The 27,070-nt window shown below is 44.3% G+C and overlaps 1 protein-coding gene across 1 annotated transcript in view; it reads left to right on the top strand.

The window, feature by feature from the left end:
• The window catches only part of LOC132825371 (extracellular serine/threonine protein kinase FAM20C-like), an 89,984-nt gene that overhangs the window by 49,204 nt on the left and 13,710 nt on the right, over positions 1 to 27,070 (top strand). Inside the window, exons 4-6 of the mRNA XM_060840561.1 lie at positions 23,708 to 23,800; positions 23,890 to 24,005; positions 26,560 to 26,740. Coding sequence (XP_060696544.1) covers positions 23,708 to 23,800; positions 23,890 to 24,005; positions 26,560 to 26,740 — 390 coding nt within the window. The remainder of the gene's footprint in view (positions 1 to 23,707; positions 23,801 to 23,889; positions 24,006 to 26,559; positions 26,741 to 27,070) is intronic.

The following is a 27,070-nucleotide window of genomic DNA, read 5'->3' as shown; positions in this document are numbered from 1 at the left end:
ATCAGTGTCAACTGTGCCTCAGTGGAGAACTCTTGACTGTGAAATCAAAGGTTGTGTGTTCAAGCCCAGCCTGGACACTTGAGCACACAATTCACGACTGACACGCTGACTGTAACACTGAGGGGATGCTGCACTGTCATCATGAGAAGAGATGCAGGTAGCTGTTATAGCACAGCCCCTCCACCAACTCTGGTCAAGTGGCCGACATGGCCTCACCATTTTGCTGCTAACCTGGTGTTCTGCAGAGCTGACAATCTGTATCAAACCCCAGGAGGGGAAGAGGGTTGCTAATTTGCAAGATACATAAATAGCATCAAAACAGGAATTCTGTTCATTATGACAAGTGTTGATTATCTATTAATCATTTCAAGCCAAGTATAAGCAAAGAGAGCACACTCAGCACGATTAAATGAATTAATCACTCACAGATGAGTGCACACTGCACTGTTTGATCAATGATAGTGTTGTGGCACAGATTTCAGACTGGACAAGCTTATGCCTTTAAGATGGTTAGATAGCATCATGAGATGCAATGTTCCAGTATAAAGATACTTACCTTACTGGCAGTCACTCTCTCTGTGTAATGGAGTCTGTCAATTTTGGGTATGTTGTATAGTAACATCAGTAAGAATAGAACTAAAATATAACCTTACAAATAGTTACTGTTGTAAGTAAACTTGAGCTATCAGACTCAAGGAAAACCTGTCTGTAGAATATTATAAGGATCTAACTTAGAGAAAATTAGATCATCTGGTGGGATGGTTACTGCTCAGCTAAAGACTCACCACTTTTTGGCATGATGGTGCAAACTATTACTTGTTATTTATTGAACATCATGGCAACGTTAGAACAGATGCAGCAAGTGGAATCGAATTCAGTCACCTGTGTCCAACCCTCAGTCAGGCAGACACTGAGGACCCTCTGAGTAATTCTCCTGCATCCCTGAACAGCCCACCATTACGGCAAAGTTGCATCTCTGCTTCTTCCTTTTCTTTCATTATACTTTATAATAAAGAGCAAACTCCTTTCAGGGGCAAGTCCACCAAGAATGTAATTTCTGTTTTAATGGTGCCTAATTGATTAGCAGCTGGTTTGTGGAGTTCACAGGCCCTGTTGTCACAGTTAAGTGGTTATTCCTCCAGGGGGTATCAATAGCTGTTTCTGTGTATAATAGTGTATCGGTAAACTAAACTTCAGGCTCAGTTGCCATCCTGCTTTTTTCCTGTAGCCCAGCACACTTTACTGCTGTAGGAATTTAGAGTCATACCGTACGGAAACAGATCCTTCAGTCCACACTGACCAAGCTTTCCAGACTAAACTCATTTGCCTGCATTAAGTTGTTATTCAATCTGCCTCAACACCCTTTCAGGCATTTCTACGAGATTAGATTAGATTCCCTACAGTGTGGAAACAGGCCCTTCGGCCCAACAAGTCCACACCGATCATCCGAAGAGCAACCCACCCAGACCCGTTCCCCTACATTTACCCCTTCACCTAACACTATGGGCAATTTATCATGGCCAATTCATCGAACCTGCACATCTTTGGACTGTGAGAGGAAACCGGAGCACCCGGAGGAAACCCACGTAGACACAGGGAGAATGTGCAAGCTCCACACAGACAGTTGCCCGAGGTGGGAATTGAACCCTGGCACTGTGAAGCAGCAGTGCTAACCACTGAGCCACCGTGCCGCCCATCATTAAAACTTACTGTGTCACTATTTTACCCTTATATCACTTCTGTTTCCTCTGCTGATTAAATTTCATGCTTTGGACTGAAACGAACCAGTAGCTAAGGTGAATGATGTTAAGCAGAGCTTTCAGCCTAAACTGGGGGGCAGCTGAAGTTACAATGCAGATCAGCCATGACCTTTTTGAAAGGTGGAACAGAGGGCTGAAACTGCATCTTCCTGTTCTGATTTTACTCGCCTGTGACGTCAAGTTACTTTTGGTGATTCTTTACAGCTGTTGAGTGGAGGCAGAGCCCTTGACAACTCTGATTAAACCCATCACCCAGTGTCATACTGACCCAGAGGTTCTGCTGAGTCTTGTTCCTGCAACCTGAGTTCTTCAAATGGAATCAGCCTCTCAGCCTTAAATGGACACTCTCTTCAGAAGGCTGTTCATTCTGCAGCGAGTAGCTCAAAGTGATTTTTGGCTTCTTTTCTCTTTTCAAACATATAATCCCCAAAAATATTTGCATGAGGTGGGCAAACCTAAAGATCCATCGTTCTGGCCAATATTCAGCTCATCTTCCAGGGTTGACTTTAATCCATACGACCTTGGCCTCTTCAATCTGAATCTGAGCTCCTACCCACATTTTTCCATGATGCACCTTGCTGCCTCCATCTCTTTCTTTTCTCTCCCCATCTCTCACATGCTCACAAACTGATCCTGTCTATGAAGTTCGGTGAAATTTAGGAATATTTGCAAGCAATTCCTAGAGTGGTTTCCTCTAGACTCAATCACTCTCAAAGCCCATTTCCATGACAAGATGGCACACATGGGCCTTGTTTCCAGGTAGAAACACTTACAAACTACCCTCTAGGCCTCTGGCTCCATTCTGTCTTGGAGTTAATGTACAGATCAAGATACAACCAATTACAAAATCTGACCCCTCTTTGGGATTTAAAGACCAGCAGTCTATCCATCGTCAGCCCACTTGCTCAGGCCATTATTTGTAGGTACAAATATCTCCTTCTCAGTAATACCTTCTTCCCAATAAAATAATTTGGAGTCTGCCTTAAACTTTAACACACAAGCCATCCAGCCTCATCATCAATGGAATTCAGAGCAGGGTCACATAGATTCATAGAGATGTACACCATGGAAACGCACCCTTCGGTCCAACTCGTCCATGCCGACCAGATATCCCAACCCAATCTAGTCCCACTTGCCAGCACCCGGCCCAAATCCCTCTACACCCTTCCTATTCATATACCCACCCAGATGCCTTCATGATCTCTTTCACACCCCATCTGACCCAAAGTGAAAGACACAGTCCCAAATTATAACAACCTTACAAATTTCTTCATTGTGACTCTTTCCTCCAATTGATGGTGGATCATCAGCTGAGTAAGGAGATAAAGTCAAGAGCTACCAGGATAACAGTCTGAGCTTCATGATCAGAAAGGGTCTGGGCTACAATTGGATCTGCAGATTTGAGTCTGTGGTCAACATTCACAGTCTTTTTAATTGCCTTCTGATGACAATCTCATTAAAACAATGTTGATGCTTTTAAAAAAAGACATCAAGTATGACTTTGCTAAGATTTTATTTCTTCAGTGGATTAAGCAGCACTTTAATTAAACTATAGCATTTGATAAATGGCATCGCACAGTTATCCCCCACAACAGACTTGGCATTTATTCCCAGCAATTCAATTACATTGTGCAAAAGGCCTGGCAATCTGATGGGGTTTTGTGAAATTCAAATGGCCCATTTATAACCAGTGGTGCACTGTTAGCTGCTAGAGTATAAGCCAAGTCTGGTAAATGATACCTTTGGTCATGGAGAGGACTCAGAATCTGAATCCTACCACATCCACGGTTCCAATTATTATTTCAGTTAGAAGCCTGTTTTGATCCTGAGCCACAGACTGAAGCTGCACAAACATAGAGTCCCAGGCCACCTGGCTATATTTGGCCTGGCTTTTTGGTGCTTATGTTTTGCTAAGGCTTAATGGTAGCCCTCTTACCTCTGAGTCAGGAAGTAAGTCAGTGGGTAAGAATTCCACTCCAGAGGTTTGACAACCCTTTACTCTGATGCTGCAGTGCAGCGCTGCAGGGGGTGCTGTGTTGGTGGAGGTGCCACTATGGGAATGAGACTTCAAAAGGATACAGGCCCATTTTGGAATCTCACAGCACCATTTCACAGAAGGGCAAGTTCTCCCCATGCTAACATGTTCAGACCACGCAGCCAGTTATTAGACCATATGGGAGGCATTTGACATCCAGATGAATCTGTTTTCCAGTGATGGTCACCACGGAGACAGTCAGGGTCAGAAAGCCAGGCTTCTTCTCAACTAGCAATGAAAAGAAAAACAAAATCATTTAATAGCATCTTTTTGATAACTGCTTTCATGGCCTCAGGATGTATGGAAGCATTTAAGAGCCATTTACCGACTTTTGTTTCAAAGTGTAGTCATTATTGTAGTGAAGGAAACAATACAGCTCATTTGTGCACAGCAAGATCCCATAAGCAGACATGATAATAGCCATAATGTCTGTCATGTGATTTTGGTTGGAGGGTAAGTATAGGCCAGTCGATCTTTTCGGACTGTCCAAGAGGGCAGATGGCCTCAGTTTCATCTATCAGTTAGAATGATGGGACCTCAAACAGCATTCACACTCTCCCAGTGCTTGTGCTAGTGTAGGTGACAGCCTTGATTTGGGCTAATTTTTCTGCTGGATCTGAGTAAGTTCCTAGTCCCACTCTGTCTCCTTTTAATAATAGCTATGACTTAAAGCCACAACCATCTGACTCAGAATTGAGAGTCCTAACCACTGAGACACAGCTGACTTCAGCTGTGAGCTTGTTTCATGTTGTTCAAAAATACAGTAAGTCAGGCTCCATGTTACACACTACCCTGAAGAAAAGAATCGAGGGTAAAGATTTGTGGGACTTGAACTTCAGTCCAGAGACTTGAGTTAATGAGCTTCTAACAACTCAAACATCATTTGAGAGGAATAATTTTGAGACAGATGTCAAGTTTGTTTGGAGATTCCTGGTCAAGAACACAGGCCTAAATCTTAAGAGGCCAGAATTCAAATCTGCATCAATTATCTGACTCATAGCAGAGGAGGTAAGGGGGTTAGATGTTCAAAATTTTCAGGGGTTTTGGTAGAGTAAATAAAGACAATTTCTTTCATTGGCCATGATGTGGAGGCACTGGTGTTGGACTGGGGTAGGCAAGTTATAAATCACACAACACTAGGTTATAGTCCAACAGGTTTGTTTGGAAGTACTAGCTTTCATTGCACTGCTCCTTTTGGACCATAACCTGATATTGTGTGATTTTTAACTCTTTCATTGGCAGAAAAGTTGGAGGATGTACCTTTAAGTTAATTGGTCAGAGAGCAGGAGAGGGGAGGTGGAACAATTTGTTCACACAGCGATCTGGAATGTACTGCCTGAATATGTAGTGGAAGCAAAATTCAAAGTCACTTCCAAAAGCTATGTAGGATAACAAGGAACAAGCAATGAGGTAGGACCTTAGAGCAGGCCACCGACACAATGGGCCATACAGGCAAAGTGAGGACTGCAGATGTTGGAGATTAGAGTGTAAATTAGAGTCTAGATTAGAGATTCCTGATGAAGGGCTCCAGCCCGAAACGTCGATTTTCCTGCTCTTTGGATGCCGCCTGATCTGCGTGCTTTTCCAGCACCACTCTAATTTTGACAATGGGCCAGACAACCTGCCTTGCCGAATGAGTCTACATTTTATGAAAAAGAACTGGCAAGAGAACGTTCAGGGTTGGGGAGAGGAAGTGGATTAATGCACTATTTCTGACTGGCTGAAGATTTTTTGTCTTGACTTAGAGTATCGAATGACAGCTAGCCTGGTCAGCCAGTCAGCAATGCTCTTTACAGATAAGGTGGGCTTGATCTGTGACCCAGTAACATTGGATAGACTTCTTGTTGATAATAATCCTTCATTCAGTCAGATAGGGGACACCCAATGTTCATTGTATAACCATGGGCATCTATAAAAATCCATATTGCCAGGGCTCATGAATCAGGATCAAGAACTTTACCTTCTCTTCGGTTAAGAGGATATCACAAGCCCTGACAGAAAACTCAGCAGGTTAGGCAGTATCTGTGAAGAGATACGGTGAACAGACAAGGTCTTTTTCCACGGACAGCGAAGTCCAAAATAGAGGTCAACTAGAGGTGAGAGGGGAAGGATTTACAAGGAACCCGAGGGGTCGTGTTTTCACGCAGAGGATGGTGTGTGTATGGAATGAACTGCCAAAGGAAGTGGTGGAGGCAGGTACTTTCACACCAGTTAAAAGACATTTAGATAGGTACATGGAGTGGAAGGATATAAAGGGATATGGGCCCAATGCTGGCTAATCAGACTGGACCAGGTAGGGAAACCTGGTCAGTACGGATGAGTTGGACCAAAGAGTCTGTTTCCGTACTGTATGACTCTATTACTCTAAGAGATTTTTTAAAAAACAGTTTAACGGCTCTGATATTTAACAGAGCATGACTTCCAAGTGGAGTGGAGAGAGTGGGATCTGGTGTTTAATTCCAAGGGCCTGAATGTTTTCTTCCAACAGGCTTCCCCTCCCTAAAGCTGATCTGAATGACAAGCACAGCTTTCTGCAGGCTGGGCAACGTTCTGAATGAGACAGCCCAGGAACAGACAGGTTTTCTGGTGTTCTAGGATAGAGATCATGTAGGGTGGCTGGTGCACTGGGGAGTGGGAAGTGTTTGCGGGCTGTTTTGGAGAGGCTGGGGCCAAGGATAACAGTGGAGTTCAATGATCACCAGGGGCAGGTAGACAGAGGGGATGGATAGGGGATCAGGTAACCTTGGAGGAAGGAGGGCAAGAGGATACCTACAAATCCTGGCCCACACACAGTGCTCTAAAGGCTGTGTGGTGGTTCTCATCTCCCTTTAGCAACTGGCATTCTCAAGGCTGGTTAGGATTAAACCTTGGAAAAGGAACAAAATCAGGGACACGATGGATTGTTATATATTCAAACAAGAAAGCCACCTCCTCGATATAGATTGGTCTCTCAGCCTCCATTGGGGGGGGGGGGGCGGGGGGGGGGGGGCGAGGTTTCAAGTAGGGTTAGATTCCAGTGTTGTCACATTCTAACACTAGAACCCAGAGTTTCCGCTGGGTGACTTTTCAGTCATTGTGAGATGTAAACTCATTGGACATAGCGGTCACATGCTTTACTTAAGGTAGAGTTTGAAGCCCAATATCGATTGGTCACCACAAGAAAAATCAACATTCCTCTCTGGACTGGAAAGGCTCTCAGTTTGGGGGAAATGGATTAAAGGTTGTTGGAGCCTGATGGAAGGGAGCTGTTTCAAACTCGATTGGTTGGTAGGACAGAGCTAAAGGTTTCATAACCAAAGCATTCAAGTTACTTTCTCATACTGTTGACGAAAGATGACAAAACTGAGGCAAAACAGAAGAAAGGTGAACTGATGGTTTTTGAGTGTCCCAGTTACACATATTTTCATTAAACACATAACCCTAAACAGGTTAAAATAAAAACAGTTTTGAATGGCTTTTAATTGTCATCAAACCACTTCCTGATGCAAGTCAATAGTTGACTTTGGAAAAGTATCATTGAGACCCATGGTATAGTTTGAAAGATATTGCCCTATTTGACAGAGTAGGCTGAGGTACCCAGTGCTGTACTGAGGGAGTGCTGCACTGTTGCAATCTCTATTGATGAGATGATAAACCAAGTGTGCCATTTTGGCAGCATGGTGGCTCAGTGGTTAGCATGGCCCTCCTCACAGCGCCAGGGAGCAAGGTTCATTTGCAGCCTTTGGCGACTGTCTGTGTGGAGTTTGCACACTCTCCCCGTGTCTGCATGGATTTCGTCAGGGTGCTGCGGTTTCCTCCCACAGTCCAAAGCTGTACAGCTAAGGTGGATTGGCCATGAGAAATGCAAGGTTATAGGGATAGGGTGGGTCTGGCTGGGATGTTCTTTGGTGGGTCAGTGTGGACTCGATGGGCCTGTTTCACATTGTCTTTCAGGCTGTGGTAGCTGACCTGTGGTATAAATTTAAAGTACAGTATAACAAAGGGAACTATCCCCAGAGTCCAGGTCAGCGTTATCCCTCATCTAACACCGTGGCCCAAACACTGTTTGGACTGAGAGGGGAGTGATTTCAGTCAAATCTGTGCAGCATAACCTTTAAACAAAACACAAGCAGCACAGTCGAACATGTTGGAAATTCAGTGACATAAACAAAGAGAGCACGTTGAGTTCTGTCCGGTTTGGAAATAGCTCTGTTTAGACATTGTAACCACAAGTATGACAGGAACCTGTTTACATCATCACAGCACAGAACAGACTCTTCCAACACTATCAGCTGCCAGTTGGGAAAACAGCATAACTTTATTATTCAGACAATTCATTCTGTTTAAAATAAAATTCAGTCACAAATGGCAAACAATCCCAGACTCATCTTTCCATTTGCAATTATTCCATGTTGTAACACCCATGATTTACCGTCACGATAGAAATGTTACGGGTTTATGGAAGACTAAGTCAGTCTGTGTCTTTACTATACAGAATTGCGTTGTCCTATTCATCAATATTTACCTATATACTAATGTCATGTTATAAATGTTTCTTTGGTGGGCTTTTGTCCAGCTGCCTGCAGCTGTGAAACTGCTCAGGGGTTCAGTGAGTTAAAATAGTCCCAGTTTTGTTGCAATCACGTGTGGATCATGTGGATGTGCAAGTGACAGTGTCATTGGAAACGATTCCGCAGCATGGGTCACTGTCAATGCCACATTCATACCCAGTTTTACACACACACACACACACACACACACACACACACACACACACACACACACACACAATGATGAACACTGGCACGACGACACACTGGTGAGATTCACACTCACACAGTACCCAGACACTGGTGAGATTCACTGACATCACACAGTAACTAGACACTAGTGAGATTCACTCTCACACTCTCACACTTTAACTAAACACTGGTGAGATTCACACACATTCACCTAGTAACTAGACACTGGTGAGATTCACTTGCACACTCTCACACAGTAACTAGACACTGGTGAAATTCACACTGACACACAAGCTCAGTAACTAGACATTGGTGAGATTCACACACAGTAACTAGACACTGATGAGATTCACTCTCACATCACACACAGTAACTAGACACAGGTGAGTTTCACACTCAAACAACAACTGGATACTAGTGAGACTCACTTATACACTCACACAGTAACTAGACACTGGTGAGATTCACCTCACACACACACAATAACTAGACACTGGTGAGGTTCACTCTCACACTCACACAGTAACTAAAGACTGGTGAGATTCACACTCACACAGTAACTAGACACTGATGAGATTCACTCACACTCACACAGTAACTAAAGACTGGTGAGATTCACACTCACACAGTAACTCGACACTGGTAAGATTCACTCACACTCACGCAGTAACTAGACACTGGTGAAATTCACACTGACACACTCGCTCAGTAACTAGACACTGGTGAGATTCACACTCACACAGTAACCACATACTGATGAGATTCACTCTCACAGACACACACAGTAATTAGACACTGGTGAGATTCACACTCTCGCACTCTTACACAGTAACTAGAAACTGGTGAAATTCACACTGACACACTCGCTCAGTAACTAGACACTGGTGAGATTCACACACAGTAACTAGACACTGATGAGATTCACACTCATTCTCACATAGTAACTAGACACTGATGAGATTCACTCTCACACTCACACCGCAACTAGACACTGGTGAGATTCCCTCTCACACTCACACACAGTAACTATACACTGGTGAGGTTCACACACACTCACCTAGTAACTAGACACTGGTGAGATTCACTCTCACACTCACACACATTAACTAGACACTGAAGAGATTCACTCTCACACTCACACTGTAACTAGACACTGGTGAAATTCACACTGACACACTCGCTCAGTAACTAGACACTGGTGAGATTCACACTCACACAGTAACCACATAGTGATGAGATTCATTCTCACACACTCACACAGTAACTAGACAGTGGTGAGATTCATTCTCACACTCATACAGATTAACTAGACACTGGTGAAATTCACATTCACACTCTCACACAGTAACTAGACACTGGTGAGATTCACTCTCACACTCACGCACAGGAACGAGACACTGGTGAGATTCACACTCACTCTTACACAGTAAGTAGACACTGGTGAGATTCACTCTCACATACTCATGCAATAACTAGACAGTGGTGAAATTCACACTGACACACTCGCTCAGTAACTATACACTGGTGAGATTCACACACACTCACCTAGTAACTAGACACTGATGAGATTCACTCTCACACACACAGGAACTAGACACTGGTGAGATTCACACTCACTCTCATACAGTAACTAGAACTGGTGAGATTCACTCTCACACACTCACGCAGTAACTAGACAGTGGTGAAAGTCACACTGACACACTCACTCAGTAACTAGACACTAGTGAAATTCACACTCATACAGTAACTAGACACAGGTGAGATTCACACTCACACAGTAACTAGACATTGATGAGATTCATTCTCACACTCATACACATTAACTAGACACTGGTGAGATTCACACACACACAGGAACTAGACACTGGCGAGATTCACACTCACTTTCACACAGTAACTAGACACTGGTGGGATTCACTCTCACACACTCTCGCAGTAACTAGACAGTGGTGAAAGTCACACTGACACACTCACTCAGTAACTAGACACTGGTGAGATTCACACTCATACAGTAACTAGACACAGGTGAGATTCCCACTCACACTCTCATGCATTGGTGAGATTCACTGGTGAGATTCACACTGACACACTCACACAGTAACTAGACCCCGGTGAGATTCACACTCACACATTCACAGCTACCAGACACTGGTGAGATTCACTCTCATTCATACAGTAACTAGACATTGATGAGATTCACAGTCACCCTCATACAGTGACTAGACAATGGTAAGATTCACACTCACACAGTAACTAGACACTGATGAGATTCACTCTCACACTCACACACATTAACTAGACACTGGTGAGATTCACACTGACACACTCACACAGTAACTAAACACTGATGAGATTCACTTTCACACTCTGACACTCTCACACAGTAACTAGACTGATGAGATTCATTCTCACACTCATACACATTAACTAGATGCTGGTGAGATTTACACTCACACTCTCACACAGTAACTAGAGACTGGTGAGATTCAGAGCTGAAAATGTGTTGCTGGAAAAGCGCAGCAGGTCAGGTAGCATCCAAGGAATAGGAGATTTAACGTTTCGGGCATAAGCCCTTCTTCAGGAAGCCCTTCTTCGGGCTTATGCCCGAAATGTCGAATCTCCTGTTCCTTGGATGCTGCCTGACCTGCTGCGCTTTTATAACAACACATTGTCAGCTCTGATCTCCAGCATCTGCAGTCCTCACTTTCTTCTACTGGTGAGATTCACACACACGCAGTAACTTGACACTGATGAGATTCACTCTCACAATCACACAGTAACTAGACACATGTGAGATTCACACTGACACACTCACACAGTAACTAGACACTGGTGAGATTCACACTCACACAGTAACCACACACTGATGAGATTCACTCTCACTCATACAGTAACTAGACATTGATGAGATTCACAGTCACCCTCACACAGTAACTAGACACTGGTGAGATTCACACTCACACAGTAACTAAACACTGGTACGGTTCACACTCACACACACACAGTAACTATACACTGGTGAGATTCACAATCATATATTAACTAGACACTGGTGAGATTCACTCTCATTCTCACACAGTAACTAGACAATTGTGAGATTCAGTCTCACACTCACACAGTAACTAGACAATTGTGAGATTCAGTCTCACACTCACACAATAACTAGACACTGGTGAGATTCACACTCAATCTCTCACACAGTAACTAGAGACTGGTGAGATTCACACTCACGCAGTAACTCGACACTGGTGAGATTCACACTGACACACTCGCACAGTAACAAACTTCGGTGAGATTCAGGCTCACACAGTAAGTAGACACTGATGAGATTCACTCTCACGCACTAATTAGACATTGGTGAGATTCACTCTCACACTCACACACATTAACTAGACACTGGTGAGATTCACACTCACTTTTACAGTAACTTGACACTGGTGAGATTCACATGATATACTTGCACAGTAACTAAATACTGGTGAGATTCACACATGCTCACCTAGTAACTAGACACTGGTGAGATTCACTCTCACTCACACAGTAACTAGACACTGGTGAGATTCACACACACTCACACAGTAACTAGACACTGGTGAAATTCACACTGACACACTCGCTCAGTAACTAGACACTGGTGAGATTCACACACAGTAACTACCCACTGATGAGATTCACACTCACTCTCACACAGAGTAACTGGAGACTGGTGAGTTTCACACTCACTCATATAGTAACTGGATACTGGGGAGATTCACTCTCACACACTCACACATTAACTAGACACTGGTGAGATTCACATGATATACTTGCACAGTAACTAATCATTGGTGAGATTCACACACACTCACCTAGTAACTAGACACTGGTGAGATTCACTCTCACACTCTCACACAGTAACTAGACACTGGTGAGATTCACACACACTCACGCAGTAACTAGACACTGGTGAAATTCACACTGACACACTCGCTCAGTAACTAGACACTGGTGAGATTCACGCACAGTAACTAGTCACTGATGAGATTCACACTCACTCTCACATAGTAACTAGACACTGATGAGATTCACTCTCACACTCACACACAGTAACTGGACACTGGTGAGTTTCACACTCACTCATACAGTAACTGGATACTGGTGAGATTCACTCTCACACTCACACAGTAACTAAACATTGGATATTCACTCTCACACTCACATAGTAACTAGACACTGGTGAGATTCACACACGCTCACCTAGTAACTAGACACTGGTGAGATTCACACTCACTCTCACACAGTAACTAGACACTGGTGAGATTCACTCTCACACATTCACGCAGTAACTAGACAGTGGTGAAAGTCACACTGACACACTCACTCAGTAACTAGACACTGGTGAGATTCACACTCATAGTAACTAGACACAGGTGAGATTCGCACACGCTCACCTAGTAACTAGACACTGGTGAGATTCACTTTCACACACACACAGGAACTAGACACTGGTGAGATTCGCTCTCACACACTCTCGCAGTAACTAGACAGTGGTGAAAGTCACACTGACACACTCCCTCAGTAACTAGACACTAGTGATATTCACACCCTGACTCACATAGTAACTAGACACTGGTGAGATTCACTCTCACACACTCACGCAGTAACTAGACAGTGGTGAAAGTCACACTGACACACTCACTCAGTAAATAGACACTGGTGAGATTCACACTCATACAGTAACTAGACACAGGTGAGATTCACTCTCACACACACAGAGGAATAGACACTGGTGAGATTCACACTCACTCTCACACAGTAACTAGACACTGGTGATATTCACTCTCACACACTCACGCAATAACTAGACAGTGGTGAAAGTCACACTGACACACTCACTCAGTAACTAGACACTAGTGAGATTCACTCTCATACAGTAACTAGACACTGGTGAGATTCACTCTCACATATTCACAGCTACCAGACACTGGTGAGATTCACTCTCACTCATACAGTAACTAGACACTGATGAGATTCGCAGTCACCCTCACACAGTAACTAGAAACTGGTGAGATTCTCACACACACACACACACACACAGTGACTAGACACTGGTGAGATTCAGTCTCACACAGTAACTAGACACTGTTGAGATTTACACTTGCACAGTAACTGGACACTGATGAGATTCACTCTCACACTCACACAGTAACTAGATACTGGTGAGATTCACTCTCACATACTCACGCAGTAACTAGACACTGGTGAGATTCACACACTCACACAGTAACTAGACACTGATGAGATTCACTCTCACACACACACTGTAACTAGACACTGGAGAGGTTCACACTCACAGTAACTCGACACTGGTGAGATTCACACTTGCACAGTAACTAGACACTGATGAAATTCACTCTCACACACTCACACAATAACTAGACACTGGTGAGATTCACTCTCACACACTCACACAGTAACTAGACACTGGTGAGATTCACACTGACACACTCACACAGTAACTAGACACTGGTGCGATTCACATTCACACACTCACTAGAGATTGATGAGATTCACACTCACACCCACACAATCAAGCATGCTGCCTATTGGGGAATTTCACACATTCACTCACAGAGTAACTGCACAGATGGGAATCCACATGGACATGCAATAACTGTACACAGATGAGATTCACACACTGCACAGTATAACTGAACACAAACTCCCATGCAAAATTGACACCGATTTATTTGAGGGATCACACGGCAGATCCTCTCTATTGGCCCAGCATGATCTGTCTCAATACTACCACCTTGTGGGATATTGCATCCTTAAACCTTTCTCTCTCTCTCTCTCTCTCTCTCTGCTGAAGACAGACTGCATTGTGAAATTAAGGCTAATTTCAGCGCCCCTAATTCCAACTTGATTGAGATCAGCTTGATCCACACAGTCCCTTCATGTCTCAGTGTCCCACTGTGCATCACTTTGACAGACAGCTCCAAACCGGTCGTGTTTTGAATTCATGGGTCACTGCAACCCCCAATTCTAATTTAAAATAAAACTTCTTGGTCCGTTCGCAACCTTAGGATATCCCAAAACTACTGCTTTGTGTTTGTACTGTAGAGTCTGTTGCAATATAGAAAACATTGCAGTTAATTTGCACCCAGGTGGTTTGTCTCAAATTTGCTGATTGTTACTGATGTTGATTAAGGGATGAATATTGACCAGGATGCGTTGCCCTGCTGGTCTTCAAAACAGCATTGTGGAATCTTTCACAATTGACAGACAATAGACAGGACTTTACGTTAATGTTTTACCTGAAAGGGGACCCCTTTGACAGTGCAGCACCCTCTCAATGCTCAACTAGACTCTGTGCTTGAGTCTTTGGAGTGAAGCTTAAAACCTCTGACTCAGAGATCGAATTCTTTCCACTGAGCAACAGCTTACATAACTTTACTGGATTTGTTTTGGAGGATTTGCAGTAAATCTTCAAGCATTGTTACACCTCACTGAGGGACAATGATTTGGAAACTATTGTGTGGTGCCAGCTATACGAAGAATTAATTTGAGGTTGTGACCATCACTTTCCACAGAGACAATAGCCTCAAATTCCCAACAGTCTCCAGCTCACTGCTGAACAGGCAGGAATGGTGGAGGGACGGCGGTTTTTCTTTTTAAAATATTCATCAGGATGTTGCTGTTGCCGGGAAGGTGGCCCATTCCTCGTTTGCCCTTGAGGGTGCTTGTAATGGACCTTCTTCTTGAACCGACTGTGGTACATTTGGTCAAGGTGCTCTCGCAATGGGAGTACAGTAACAAAGCAGCCATGATTTTGATAAGCCACAGGCTTAGCTTCATATTCTGGAGACCCAAGTTCAAATCCCACCACGGCCCCTGGGGAAGTTAACTGGAACCAAAATACAGCAGATGCTGGAAATTGAAAACAAACAAGCAAAATGGTAGAGAAACTCAGCAACTCCTACAGCATCTGCGGGGAGAGAAACTGGGTTAAGAAGAGTTGTAGCAAACTCGAAACGTTTACTGTCTCTCTCTCTCGCTCTCTCTACAGAGGCTGTCAGAGCTGCTGTTGCCTGGGGAAGTGAACTTCAGTTCATTAAATAAATCTGAAATGAGAAGTTAGCATTAGCATTGGGGAATGTAACATTACAGGGGGTCCCGGATTTACGAACATCTGAAAACTCATACTTATGACTGCGATTCCATATATAGTTTTACATTTTAAAGACTGACGTACAAACATTTCGAGTTGTTACGAACAGTTGCTTCCCAGTGTCCTGCATTGTGCTCCAACTGCATACAAAGCGACTTGCAAACAGACTGTAGAAATGAACCCATTCACAACCAGGGGACAACAGGACTGTCATTAGAAATGTACCTCTATCCTGCTGACCCCATAGTCAGGAAGCTTACAAATCAAACCAGGCTACATTGAAAGTTTAATAATTGATCCAAGTATTTGTTTGGTTCATTAGCCAATGTGACAGCAGGATACAGGGGGCACAGTGGCTTGGAATTCCTATGGCTAACACAGTCAACCGTGGGTCAGTATGTACTGCACTCACCTGGAGTCAGAAACTGTGAATTCAATCACCACACCAGAGACCTGTCCATTATTCCAGCATGGCAGTGCCCAGTGCAGGACTGAGGGAGTGCTACACTGTCAAAAGCATTGACTTTCACCAGAGAGCTTAACCCAGGGGCCGCATCTGCTCTCTTGGGTGAATGTAAAGGATTCCATCACCTTCACTTGAAGAGATCCCCCCAGACTCCAATATTTATCCCCCAATCAGCTTAACAAGAACAGATTGCACAGTCTGGCTAGAAATCTAAAAACAGATAGTAAGAGTTTCCACGCATATTTTAAAAAAAGAGTTAACCAAGTTAACGTTGATCTTATAAAAAAGTGAGTCTGGGGAATTAGTAATGAAAAATAGGTGAATTGAATAGATACTTTGCATTAGTCTTCACTTTAGAGTATATGTTAACAGCATGAAATATTTGCAAATCAGGAAGTGGAAGCGAGGGGTCAACTGAAGAAAATTACAATCATTGGGGAAGTGGCCTGAGCTAATTGTTGGAGCTGTTGCCTGTAACCTGACAGACTTCATCCTAGAGTCTTAAAAAAAGTGGCTAGTGACATGCTTGCTGCTTTTTTTTAGTTTTCAAAATTCCCTGGATTTGGGGAAAGTTCCACTGTGGGTGGCACAGTGGCTCAGTGGTTAGCACTGCTGCCTCACAGCACCAGAGACCCGGGTTCAACTCCTGACTCAGGCGACTGACTGTGTGGAGTTTGCACATTCTCTCCATGTCTATGTGGGTTTCCTCTGGGTGCTCCAGTTTCCTCCCACAGTCTAAAGACGTGCAGGTTAAGTGAATTGGTCATGCCCGTAATGTTAGGTAAGGGGTAAATGTAGGGAAATGGGTGGGTTGCGCTTTGGCGGGTTGGTGTGGACTTGTTGGGCCAAAGGGCCTTTTCTACACTGTAAGTAATATAATCTAATTGGAAAATGGCAGATGTTTTATTTTTTTATTTAGAAAAGCAGGGAGACAGGAAACCAAATGCCAATTAACTCAATATCTGTCTTTGGAATGTGGTTACAAACCATTATTAAGGATGTTCTCACAGGGCAGTTAAAGCACTTCAAAGCAATCAGGCAGAGTCAACATGGTTTTGTGAAAGGAAGATACATTGAACCAACTTATGGAGTTCATTGATGCTGTGGATAAAGGGGAACACATTGGTGTATTGTACTAAGGTTTTCAGCAGGCATTTAAGGTCTTATGGAAAATAAGAGTTTGTGGTATAGGGAGTAGTAACATATTGACATGGATAGAAGATTGATTAGCTAATAGAAAACAAAGAGCAGGTATAAATGGTTCATTGTTTCGGAAGATGTAATGAATGCTGTGCCACAGGTATCAGTGCTGGAGTCTCAACTATTTACAATGAATGCAAATTACTTGATGACAGAACTGGAGGTATTGTTGCCAAATTTGTTGATGTCTCGTAGATAGATATGAAAGTAAATTGCAAAGAGGACATGAGGTGTCTCCAAAGGGATATAAATAGGTTAAGTGAGTAGCTGAAGATCTAGCAAATGGAGTATAATTTGGGAAAATGTAAAATTATCAATTTTCATGGGAAGAATAAAAAGAAGCACATTATCTAAATGGTGAGATGTTACAGACCTCTGCAAATCTGAGAGATCTGAGTGTCTTAGTGAATAAATTGCAAAAGGTTGTAATGCAGGTATAGCATCTAATTAGGAAAGCTAGTGGAATTGTTTTGCTTATTTCATGGGGAATTTAACACAAACGTATATTTCAGCTGTGCAGGGCATTGTGAGGTGACATTCAGAGTGCTGTGTACTGGATTTGTCTGTTTATTTGAGGAAGGATGCAGTTCAGAGAAGGTTTACTAAACTAACATTTAACATAGCATTACTCTGTAGGTTGTCTTATGAGGAAAAGATGGATAAGGCCAGAGGTCTGTTAAAGTATATAAGATCCTGAGGGGTCTTGACAGAGTAATTGTGGACAGTACTGGGATCAAAAAGAACTAAAGGTCACAGTTTCAAAATACAATATCATCCATTTCAGAAAGAGACCCTCAATGGGATCACATGTCTTTGCAATTCTCTTCCTCATGAAATAATAAAAGCAGAATGTTTAGATCCTGAAAAGGCAGAGATAGATTCACGATAACCAAGGGTGGTGTGAAAGGTTACTGTAGATGGGCAGGAATATGAAACTAATCAGATTAGCCTTGATTTTATAGAATGCCGAGTGGGCTCAAGGGGCTGAGTGGCCTACTCCTACATGACTGTATTTTCATGTCTATTATAACATCGCTGTTTGAGGGGCCTTGCTATTAAACTGGCCTCCAAGTTTCCAACATTGCAACACATCAGATATGTTCAAAGTTGGCTATCAAGCCCTTTGGTAAATCCTGTAGGTTGTGAAAGGTGCTATGTAAATGCAAGTTTGTACTTCCTTTCTAATTTGTGCGTTCACAAAATGGGAATTGACTCCATTTGTGGGGTCTACAAAACCAGAGGGATAAGTAACAGTGGCCCTTTTATGATTTGGAGATGCCGGTGTTGGACTGGGGTGTACAAAGTTAAAAATCATACAACCACCTGATGGAGGAGCAGCGCTCCGAAAGCTAGTGCTTCCAAATACAGTGGTGTTGTGTGATTTTTAACTTTGGCCTGTTTTTGGAATGGCAGTAAAGCCTGTATTTGGGAGCTCACCTGCAATTCTGGCTGCTGTTGCTTTTTTTATTCAGTCATAGGTTGAGAGCATCGTTAGCCAGGCCACCATTGCCCATCCATAATTGCCCAGAGGGATTGTTATGCGTCTGCAGTCACACATAGGCCAGACCACATAAGGATGGCTGAGCTGAAATTACACCATCTGTCGTGGTAAGATTCGAACCTGGGTCCCCGGATATTACCTGGGACAATACCACTAGGCCATTGCCTCCCCATTGCCTCAGCTTGTCCACTCACACAGGCAGTGAGAACACCTGCCTTAATTGTAAGCTTCAGCCTGGGCCTTCAGATTAAGCATTCCTCTGTAAAGAGAGGCTTCATTCCACAAAGACGTTCAGAGGCCATCACAGTCAGGGCCTGGTGAAGACTCGCAGGAAGCCTCTGTGTTTTGTTCGTTAAGAAATTATATATTTGGATTCCGTGGAAAAAATAAGATTCAATTCAATTAATCTGACGGAAACCTATGATTTTCTCGTTGACATGTCTTGGGCCACGTTCATTGAATTAAGATTGGAGTAAACCCAGAATTAAAGAAGCAATTACTGTCGCCATGACAATGTGCAATTACTGCTGCTCCTGTTGTGCATTTGACATTTGGCCCACTTTTTGCAGACAGGAGGGAACTCAGTTGATCTGCATTCTGATGGCAAGAATATGAACATTCAGAATGATACTCAGTGATAATCGTTCTCGTTTACTCAGCTGGGAGAAGGAATTTCCCACCCGCCTGTAACCAGAGACTGTGTGACTCTACCTCCCAGCCCCAGCTGGTTCACGTTCTCCAGTTCACATCCTGAGCTGAGGCCTCATTTCCAGACATGGGAGACCAACTCCCTCAGTTAATGGCTGTACAGGGTGGGGGCTGTACAGGGTGGGGGCTGGGAAGCCCCTCAACCTCATGAGAGAATTGGCAAAGTCAGTGTATACATACCTGCAGGGTCTGGATCAAGGGTAATTCTGAGGGAGTGATACAAGGTCAGGCCAAGGTAATCCTGAGGGAGTAAAAAGTGAGGTCTGCAGATGCTGGAGATCAGAGCTGAAAATGTGTTGCTGGTTAAAGCACAGCAGGTCAGGCAGCATCCAAGGAGCAGGAGAGTCGACGTTTCAGGCCAGAGCCCTTCATCAGGAATCCTGAGGGAGTGCTACAGCGTCAGGATATTCCTGAGGGATTACTGAAGGAGGCAGGCTCAGGGTAATCCTGAAGGAGTGCTGCAGGATCAGGGTAATCCTGAGGGAGTGCTGCAGGGTCAGGGTAATCCTGAGGGAGTGCTGCAGGGGGCAGGCTCAGGGTAATCCTGAGAGAGTGCTCCAAGGGGCAGGGTAATCCTAAGGGAGTGCTGCAGGGTCAGGGTAATCCTGAGGGTGTGCTACAGGGTCAGGCCCAGGGTAATCCTGAGAGAGTGCTGCAAGGGGCAGGGTAATCCTAAGGGAGTGCTACAGGGTCAGAATAATCTTGAGGGATTACTTCAGGGTCAGGCCCAGGGTAATCCTGAGGGAGGGCTGCAGGGTCAGGCCCAGGATAATCCTGAGGGAGGGCTGCAGGGTCAGGATCGAGGGTAATCCTGAGGGAGTGCTATTGGGTCAGGATCGAGGGTAATCTTGAGGGAGTGCTGTTGGGTCAGGATTGAGGGTAATCCTGAGGGAGTGTTGCAGGGTCAGGATCAAAGCTAATCCTGAGGGAGTGTGGCAAGGTCAGGACCGAGGGTAATCCTGAGGGAGTGTGGCAGGGTCAGGACAAAAGGTGATCCTGAGGGAGTGTGGCAGGGTCAGGACCGAGGGTAATCCTGAGGGAGTGTCGCAGGGTCAGGATCAAAGCTAATCCTGAGGGAGTGTGGCATGGTCAGGATTGAGGGTAACCCTGAGAGAGCGCTGTTGGGTCAGGATCGAGGGTAATCCTGAGGGAGTGTGGCAGGGTCAGGATCAAGGGTAATCCTGAGGGAGTGCATGTTGGGTCAGGATCGAGGGTAATCCTGAGGGAGTGTGGCAGGGTCAGGACCGAGGGTAATCCTGAGGGAGTGTTGCAGGGTCAGGATCAAAGCTAATCCTGAGGGAGTGTGGCAGGGTCAGGACCGAGGGTAATCCTGAGGGAGTGTGGCAGGGTCAGGACAAAAGGTGATCCTGAGGGAGTGTGGCAGGGTCAGGACCGAGGGTAATCCTGAGGGAGTGTGGCAGGGTCAGGATTGAGGGTAATCCTGAGGGGGTGTGGCAAGGTCAGGGCAAAAGGTGATCCTGAGGGAGTGCTGTTGGGTCAGGATCGAGGGTAATCCTGAGGGAGTGTGGCAGGGTCAGGACAAAAGGTGATCCTGAGGGAGTGTGGCAGGGTCAGGATCGAGGGTAATCCTGAGAAAGCGCTGTTGGGTCAGGATCGAGGGTAATCCTGAGGGAGTGTGGCAGGGTCAGGATCGAGGGTAATCCTGAGGGGGCGTGGCAGGGTCAGGACCAAAGGTGATCCTGAGGGAGTGCTGCTGGGTCAGAGTGCTGCCATTTTCTAGTGGGATATTTAACTGGGACCATCGTCTCCGTCACATATGGAGGAGTAGAAGCCATTTGGAAAAAGAGCAGTGGAATTCTCCACAGTGACCCGGTCAATATTTCTCCCACAATCCACGTCACAAAAACAGATTGACACATTATTATCACCCTGCTGTTTTGGGATTTGAAAATTGCCTACTTTGTTTCCTATGAAATAGTGAATAAAATACTTCATTGATGTAAAACCTACAAATAGAACTCCCCAAGTCATCCTTATCCAATTTGATCTCCATGTGACTCCAGACCCAGTGCAGTGTGGGTGATTGTTAGCTGCTTGCTGAGGTAACTTTCCAAGTATCTCATACTCAAAGGTTTGTTAGAGATGGCCCAGCCAACGACACCCACGTCTCATGGAAGAATAAATTAAAATGTTTTGGGATGTCCTGGCATCCTAAGCAGCTAAATATAGATTTTTTGCTTTCTTTATGAGTTGTAACACTTTAATTATTTTTGGTTTACTCTCCTGACGCATAAAAGCTGCCAACATGAACAAGTTCCACTCTCTTCCTTATTCTTGTCTGTGCCGATTCTTTGAAAGAGTTATTTGTTTAATCCCACTTACCTCCTCTTTCCAAAAGGGACAGTTTTTTTCCCCCTTATGCAGTTGTCCGATTCCCTTTCGGAAATCCCTATTAAGCCTGTTCCCAGCACCCTCTCAGGCAGCGTGTTCCAAATCATAACCACTTTGTAAATTACAAACAGATTGAGTCTGGGCTGACACTCGTATTGCAACACTGTGGATACCAGATTCTCAGCTGGGATGTTAAAACAATTTCCCATTTGCCTACTGAGGTGGCTATAAATGATCCCAAAGGCAAGCTAGGGAATCATCCCTGGTATCCAGAATAATGCTTATCCCTCAACCAACACCACTTTATTGATGATCTGACCATTATTACTTTGATGTCCATAGGAGCTTGCTGTGTGTACATTGGCTGCCACATTACAAGTGTTATCAGTGACACTGCACTGGCAGTAAAGTGCTCTGGGATGAAGCCTGGAAGGTGCTGTGGAAATGAAGTCTGTCTGATTGGACATTCCTGAACCATGACACAGCCTCTTGTGACCACTTGTGTTTAGTTTTGGCATGAGGTTTGGAGCTGGTTCACAGATTAACTCCTCACAGTAGTCAGGTTCAGTCCGGTACTGAGAACTCTGATCCATTTCTGACACATTTGAGCCTGTCTTTGCTGTTGACACCTTTGAGACTTGTCAACTGTCCATCCAAACCACCCCTCCTTTGGTACCATTGCTCCCATGTAGTGGTGAATGCACCAGACCCTGCTCCTCTTTCACATCCCCCCCCAATTGGCAGTGCAGCTAGAAGCAGTGGACCAACAGATTGTTGGCAAAGGAAACTGAGAAAAGAGAGCTTTGTTTTTTGCTTTTAGTTGCAAGTGGTTTTGATATAGAACATGCTTCCTGTAAGGGCAGTGAAAGCAGACTTAATCAGGATTTACTAAAGGCTAACTCCATAAAAGAGAGGAACAAAAACCTTCCTTTTAGAAAGAGGTGGGAGTGGGATTAAAGAGATAATTTTCCAAAGAATCAGTGCAGATATGAAATGGGCCAAATGGCCCCCAAAGCTGTTTTTTTTTCTGAAATCTATCCAAATTGTTGTCTCTGTCCTGGAGAGGTGCCCATCAGGAATGATCCCAGTTATTAACCCTTGGAATGTTGGTCAGGAGCAGGGAGGGCTAAATGTGAGTCAAGTGGGGAGACTGAAATGAACGTGAGAGGAATGAGGAAAGCATTGTGCATGAAAGAGCAAGTAAATGAATAATGATACAAAGAAGGAGGGCTGGAAGGATGGAAAAATCAAACCCTGCTTTAAGACCAGAGAGTGTTCCCACTAGGATTGACATTAACAACTGGAACTGCAGTGAGGCTTATCCACAGAGGGTTGGTCTCCAGTAACTTGGTTGACTAATAGATAAGTTTAATCTAAAGGTGCAACACCATTGTGGTTACCTCATAGACCAGTTACGCGGGGGACTGGGCTAATTAACAGGAAATATTAATTCAAATCCCTCTTGGGCATCTGGGAAATTTAAATTAAATTCATTGAATATATCTGCAATTACAAAGCCATGATTGATCATGGGGTTGATGGAACTGCTGAATTGTTATAAAAGCCTGACGGATTCACTAATGTTCATTAAGTGAAGGAAATCTGCCATCCTTACATGGTCTGACCTACATGTGACTCCAGACCCTCGGTTTCACTGTAAAAGGACATTGCAAAAGGTTTAGTTTTATTCAGCATGGTGGCTCAGTGCCACTCTCCAGGTGAGATGAGTGATGGGCATGAACTACCAGCGTTACCAGTCATGTCGACATCCCGTGGGTAAATGAAGATTACGTCTACCTGCTGTTCTTTTCCAGACAAACCAGAGAGCAGGAGACGCCTCCAGATTTCTTCTATTTTTCCGATTTCGAGCGACACAACTCTGAGATTGCTGCCTTCCACCTGGACAGGTAAGTGCTCTGGTGAAAGAGAAGATTGTTTTACATCGCTCCTTTGTTCTCGCCATGACGTAACATCCTCGCTTCTCTCCCTCTTGAAGAATTCTGGACTTCCGCCGTGTGCCTCCTGTTGCCGGGCGACTGGTTAACATGACCAGAGAAATCCGAGATGTGACCCGGGACAAGAAGCTCTGGAAGACATTCTTCATCTCCCCAGGTATGGGGGTGCTCACTCCCATTTCATACCTTCATGTTGCACCGTTCATACTGACAATCCTTCTAATGGGGGTGGAGGAGGGGGTGGGGGGTGTCCAGGGATTGCAGTGAATAGGCTGGCCATCAGCAGGAGGGGAGGAAAGGTTCATGGCTCAGAACCCCAGCCAAGATTACAGCATTTAATGCAAACTGACCCTGTGATTTACTCAACTTGATTCAGTCTCCCCAGAAACTTCTTTTCTCTAAGGAGAACAATGCCAGCCTGTCTTGTCTCAGGGCTATCTGAAACTCCACATTGCCAGTATCAAAAGTGACCACTGTGCTTCAACATGGAGCATTTCCACCTCTGAGTCAGAAAGTCTCAATCAACACAAATGTAACATTCAGATCATAGAACATCGAACAATACAGCACTGAACAGGCCCTTCAGCCCTCGCCTTGCACTGACCTGTGAACTAATCTAAGCCCATCCCCCTACACTATCCCATCATCATCCATAATCTCCCTGATGTGGCTGAGTTAACTGCATTGGCAGGCAGGGCATTCCACACCCTTACCACTCTCTGAGTAAAGAACCAGCTCTGACATCTGTCTTAAATCCATCACTCCTCAATTTGTAATTATGACCCCTCGTAGAAGCTGATGTCATCATCCTAAGAAAAAGATTCTCACTGCCCACCCAGTCTAATCCTCTGATCATCTTGTATGTCTCTATCAAATCCGCTCTTAGCCTTCTTCTGTCCAATGAGAACAGATCGAAGTCTCTCAGCCTTTCTTCATAAGATCTTCACTCCAGACCAGGCAACATCCTGGTAAATCTCCTCAGCGCCTTTCCCAATGCCTCCACATCCTTTCTGTAATGTGGCGACCAGAACTGTACACAATATTCCAAGTGAGGCCACACTAGTGTTTTGTATAGTTGCAGCATGTCTGCCTCAGTTATACTAGGGGAGTGATGCACCACCGTGAGAGCTTCAAATGAGGGTTAAATGACCACCCTGTCCTGTGAATTCCCATTATCATTATTTCCAAAGAGAGTTGTGGAGAGGAATATCTTAGTCAATATTGATTTCTCATTTTTATAGTCTAAATCCAAAACATGAACCAAATACCTCTTCTGCCCCTGTTTCAGCTGAAAATAACACCAAGGACAGTAGGGAATCGCTCTGTCAGTGAACACAGATCAAAGAATTGCGGCTCTGCATTGTAGGACTAACAGCAGAAAGATCTCTTTCCAGGGTAAATGTCCCCATTAGGAGTGTAACCTTCACCCTTTCAGAGGGATCAGATGCTAGCCTGGTGTGGAAGTGTTGCTGGATAGTGGGGACATGTAGAGTGTGAGGTAAGGTCCCCCAAGATTCAGGACTGAGCCACATTGTGGGGTAAAGGTAATGGGAACTTTACTCCATAACTCACTGTGTCGAACCTCACAAACAGGCAGTGAGTGCCCAGTGAGTTTGTGCCCACTGCAAGTTAGATCTTTCTTTATAAACGTCTACTGCCCTTCAGGTTTGCTTGGAATGTTTAATATTCTTGTTCATCAAATTGTGAAAGAATATTCACAGGGTCTGCTGAGGTAAGGAAAATATTTACTTTATTTAAGAAGCATCTAAGGGTGGTTTAAATTTTCCACTACGGTGCAAGGGGGAAGCAAAATCATGTGATATTACATCACATCTTGTCATGATGTAAACTGTCACCTTAGTGTTTCACACAGTCAGACTTAAACCTTTCTCATGGAGTTTGAGTCCTTTGTTGAGGCAGTGGTGCTGATGCATACACTGGGCTGTATTGTAGTTCAGAGTGCTTGCTTTAAGACAATAATGAGTCACCAACTGCTATACAGTTTCCTGTGGCCATTCTGGTCAGTCTTTGACTTGACTTTCGCTGGAGATTCTTTCCAAATAATTGCAGCTGTGATGCTCCCACTTGCCCGTGATACCCTTGCATCTGACAACTTAAAGGGAGTTTGTATCAATTTACCCACAGGCTGGTGTGGCTCTGGAACATATTGGCTGTACGTCAATGCATTTTAAAAAAATTCTTGCCAATTCACTTGAAATGTCGCAGCTGACAGAACTATAGACCAAGAGCTGAAAATTGAGAATAAGTTGGATGGCTCTGTTTTGTCCAGAATGGACAAGAGGAGTTGAATAATCAGGAGGGGCATAGTTAAGGTGAGTGACAAGAGTCTTTTCCCTCGGATGGGGGGAGTTCAAAACTAAGGGGTATATTTTGAAGGTGAGAGGAGAAAGATTTAAAAGACACTTTAGGGGCAACTTGTTCACACAGAGGGTGGTCCATATGTGAATAAACTGCCAGACGAAGTAGGAGATGCAGGTACAGTTACAACATTTAAAAGACATTTGGATAGGTACATGAATAGAAAAGGTTTAGAAGGATCTGGGCCAAACACAGGAAAGTGGGACTGATTTAGTTTGGGAAACCTTATCAGCATGGACGAGTTGTTTCCGCGCTGTATGACACTATGATTCTAAATGTTCTACGACTTGTAAATGTTGATGGTCTTTGTACATCTCTGTGTCATCCACCAGCCAACAATGTGTGCTTCTACGGAGAGTGTTCCTACTACTGTTCAACTGAGCACGCTCTATGTGGGAAGCCTGACCAGATTGAAGGCTCACTAGCTGCTTTCCTACCTGATCTGGCACTGGCTAAAAGGAAAACCTGGAGGAATCCATGGCGACGGTCTTACCACAAACGCAAGAGAGCAGAGTAAGTTCAAGTAAGGCTGGTTTGAGTATTGCTGAGAAAAGACACGTCTCATTGAAGCTTTTCTTCGCACAGCACTCAGAACACTTCACAAGAATACCAATTCACAGCAGAGCGATGAGAGCATCAGATAAGAGTGCTGATTTGTTGCGAGTGGACTATATGGTGGAGATGCTGCCATGAGAAATACACCCAGTAATGCAGATTGACAGTTAACTTCCAGACTTTGTTTACATCAGAAAAGATTTACAAGGATGTTGCCAGGGTTAGAGGATCTGAGCTACAGGGAGAGGCTGAACAGGCTGGGACTGTTTTCCCTGGAGCGTCGGAGGC

This window comes from Hemiscyllium ocellatum, chromosome 20, assembly GCF_020745735.1.
Source record: "Hemiscyllium ocellatum isolate sHemOce1 chromosome 20, sHemOce1.pat.X.cur, whole genome shotgun sequence".
NCBI lineage: Eukaryota > Metazoa > Chordata > Chondrichthyes > Orectolobiformes > Hemiscylliidae > Hemiscyllium > Hemiscyllium ocellatum.
Note: the sequence above shows the minus strand (reverse complement) of the source record. Positions and strands in the feature narration are given on the sequence as shown.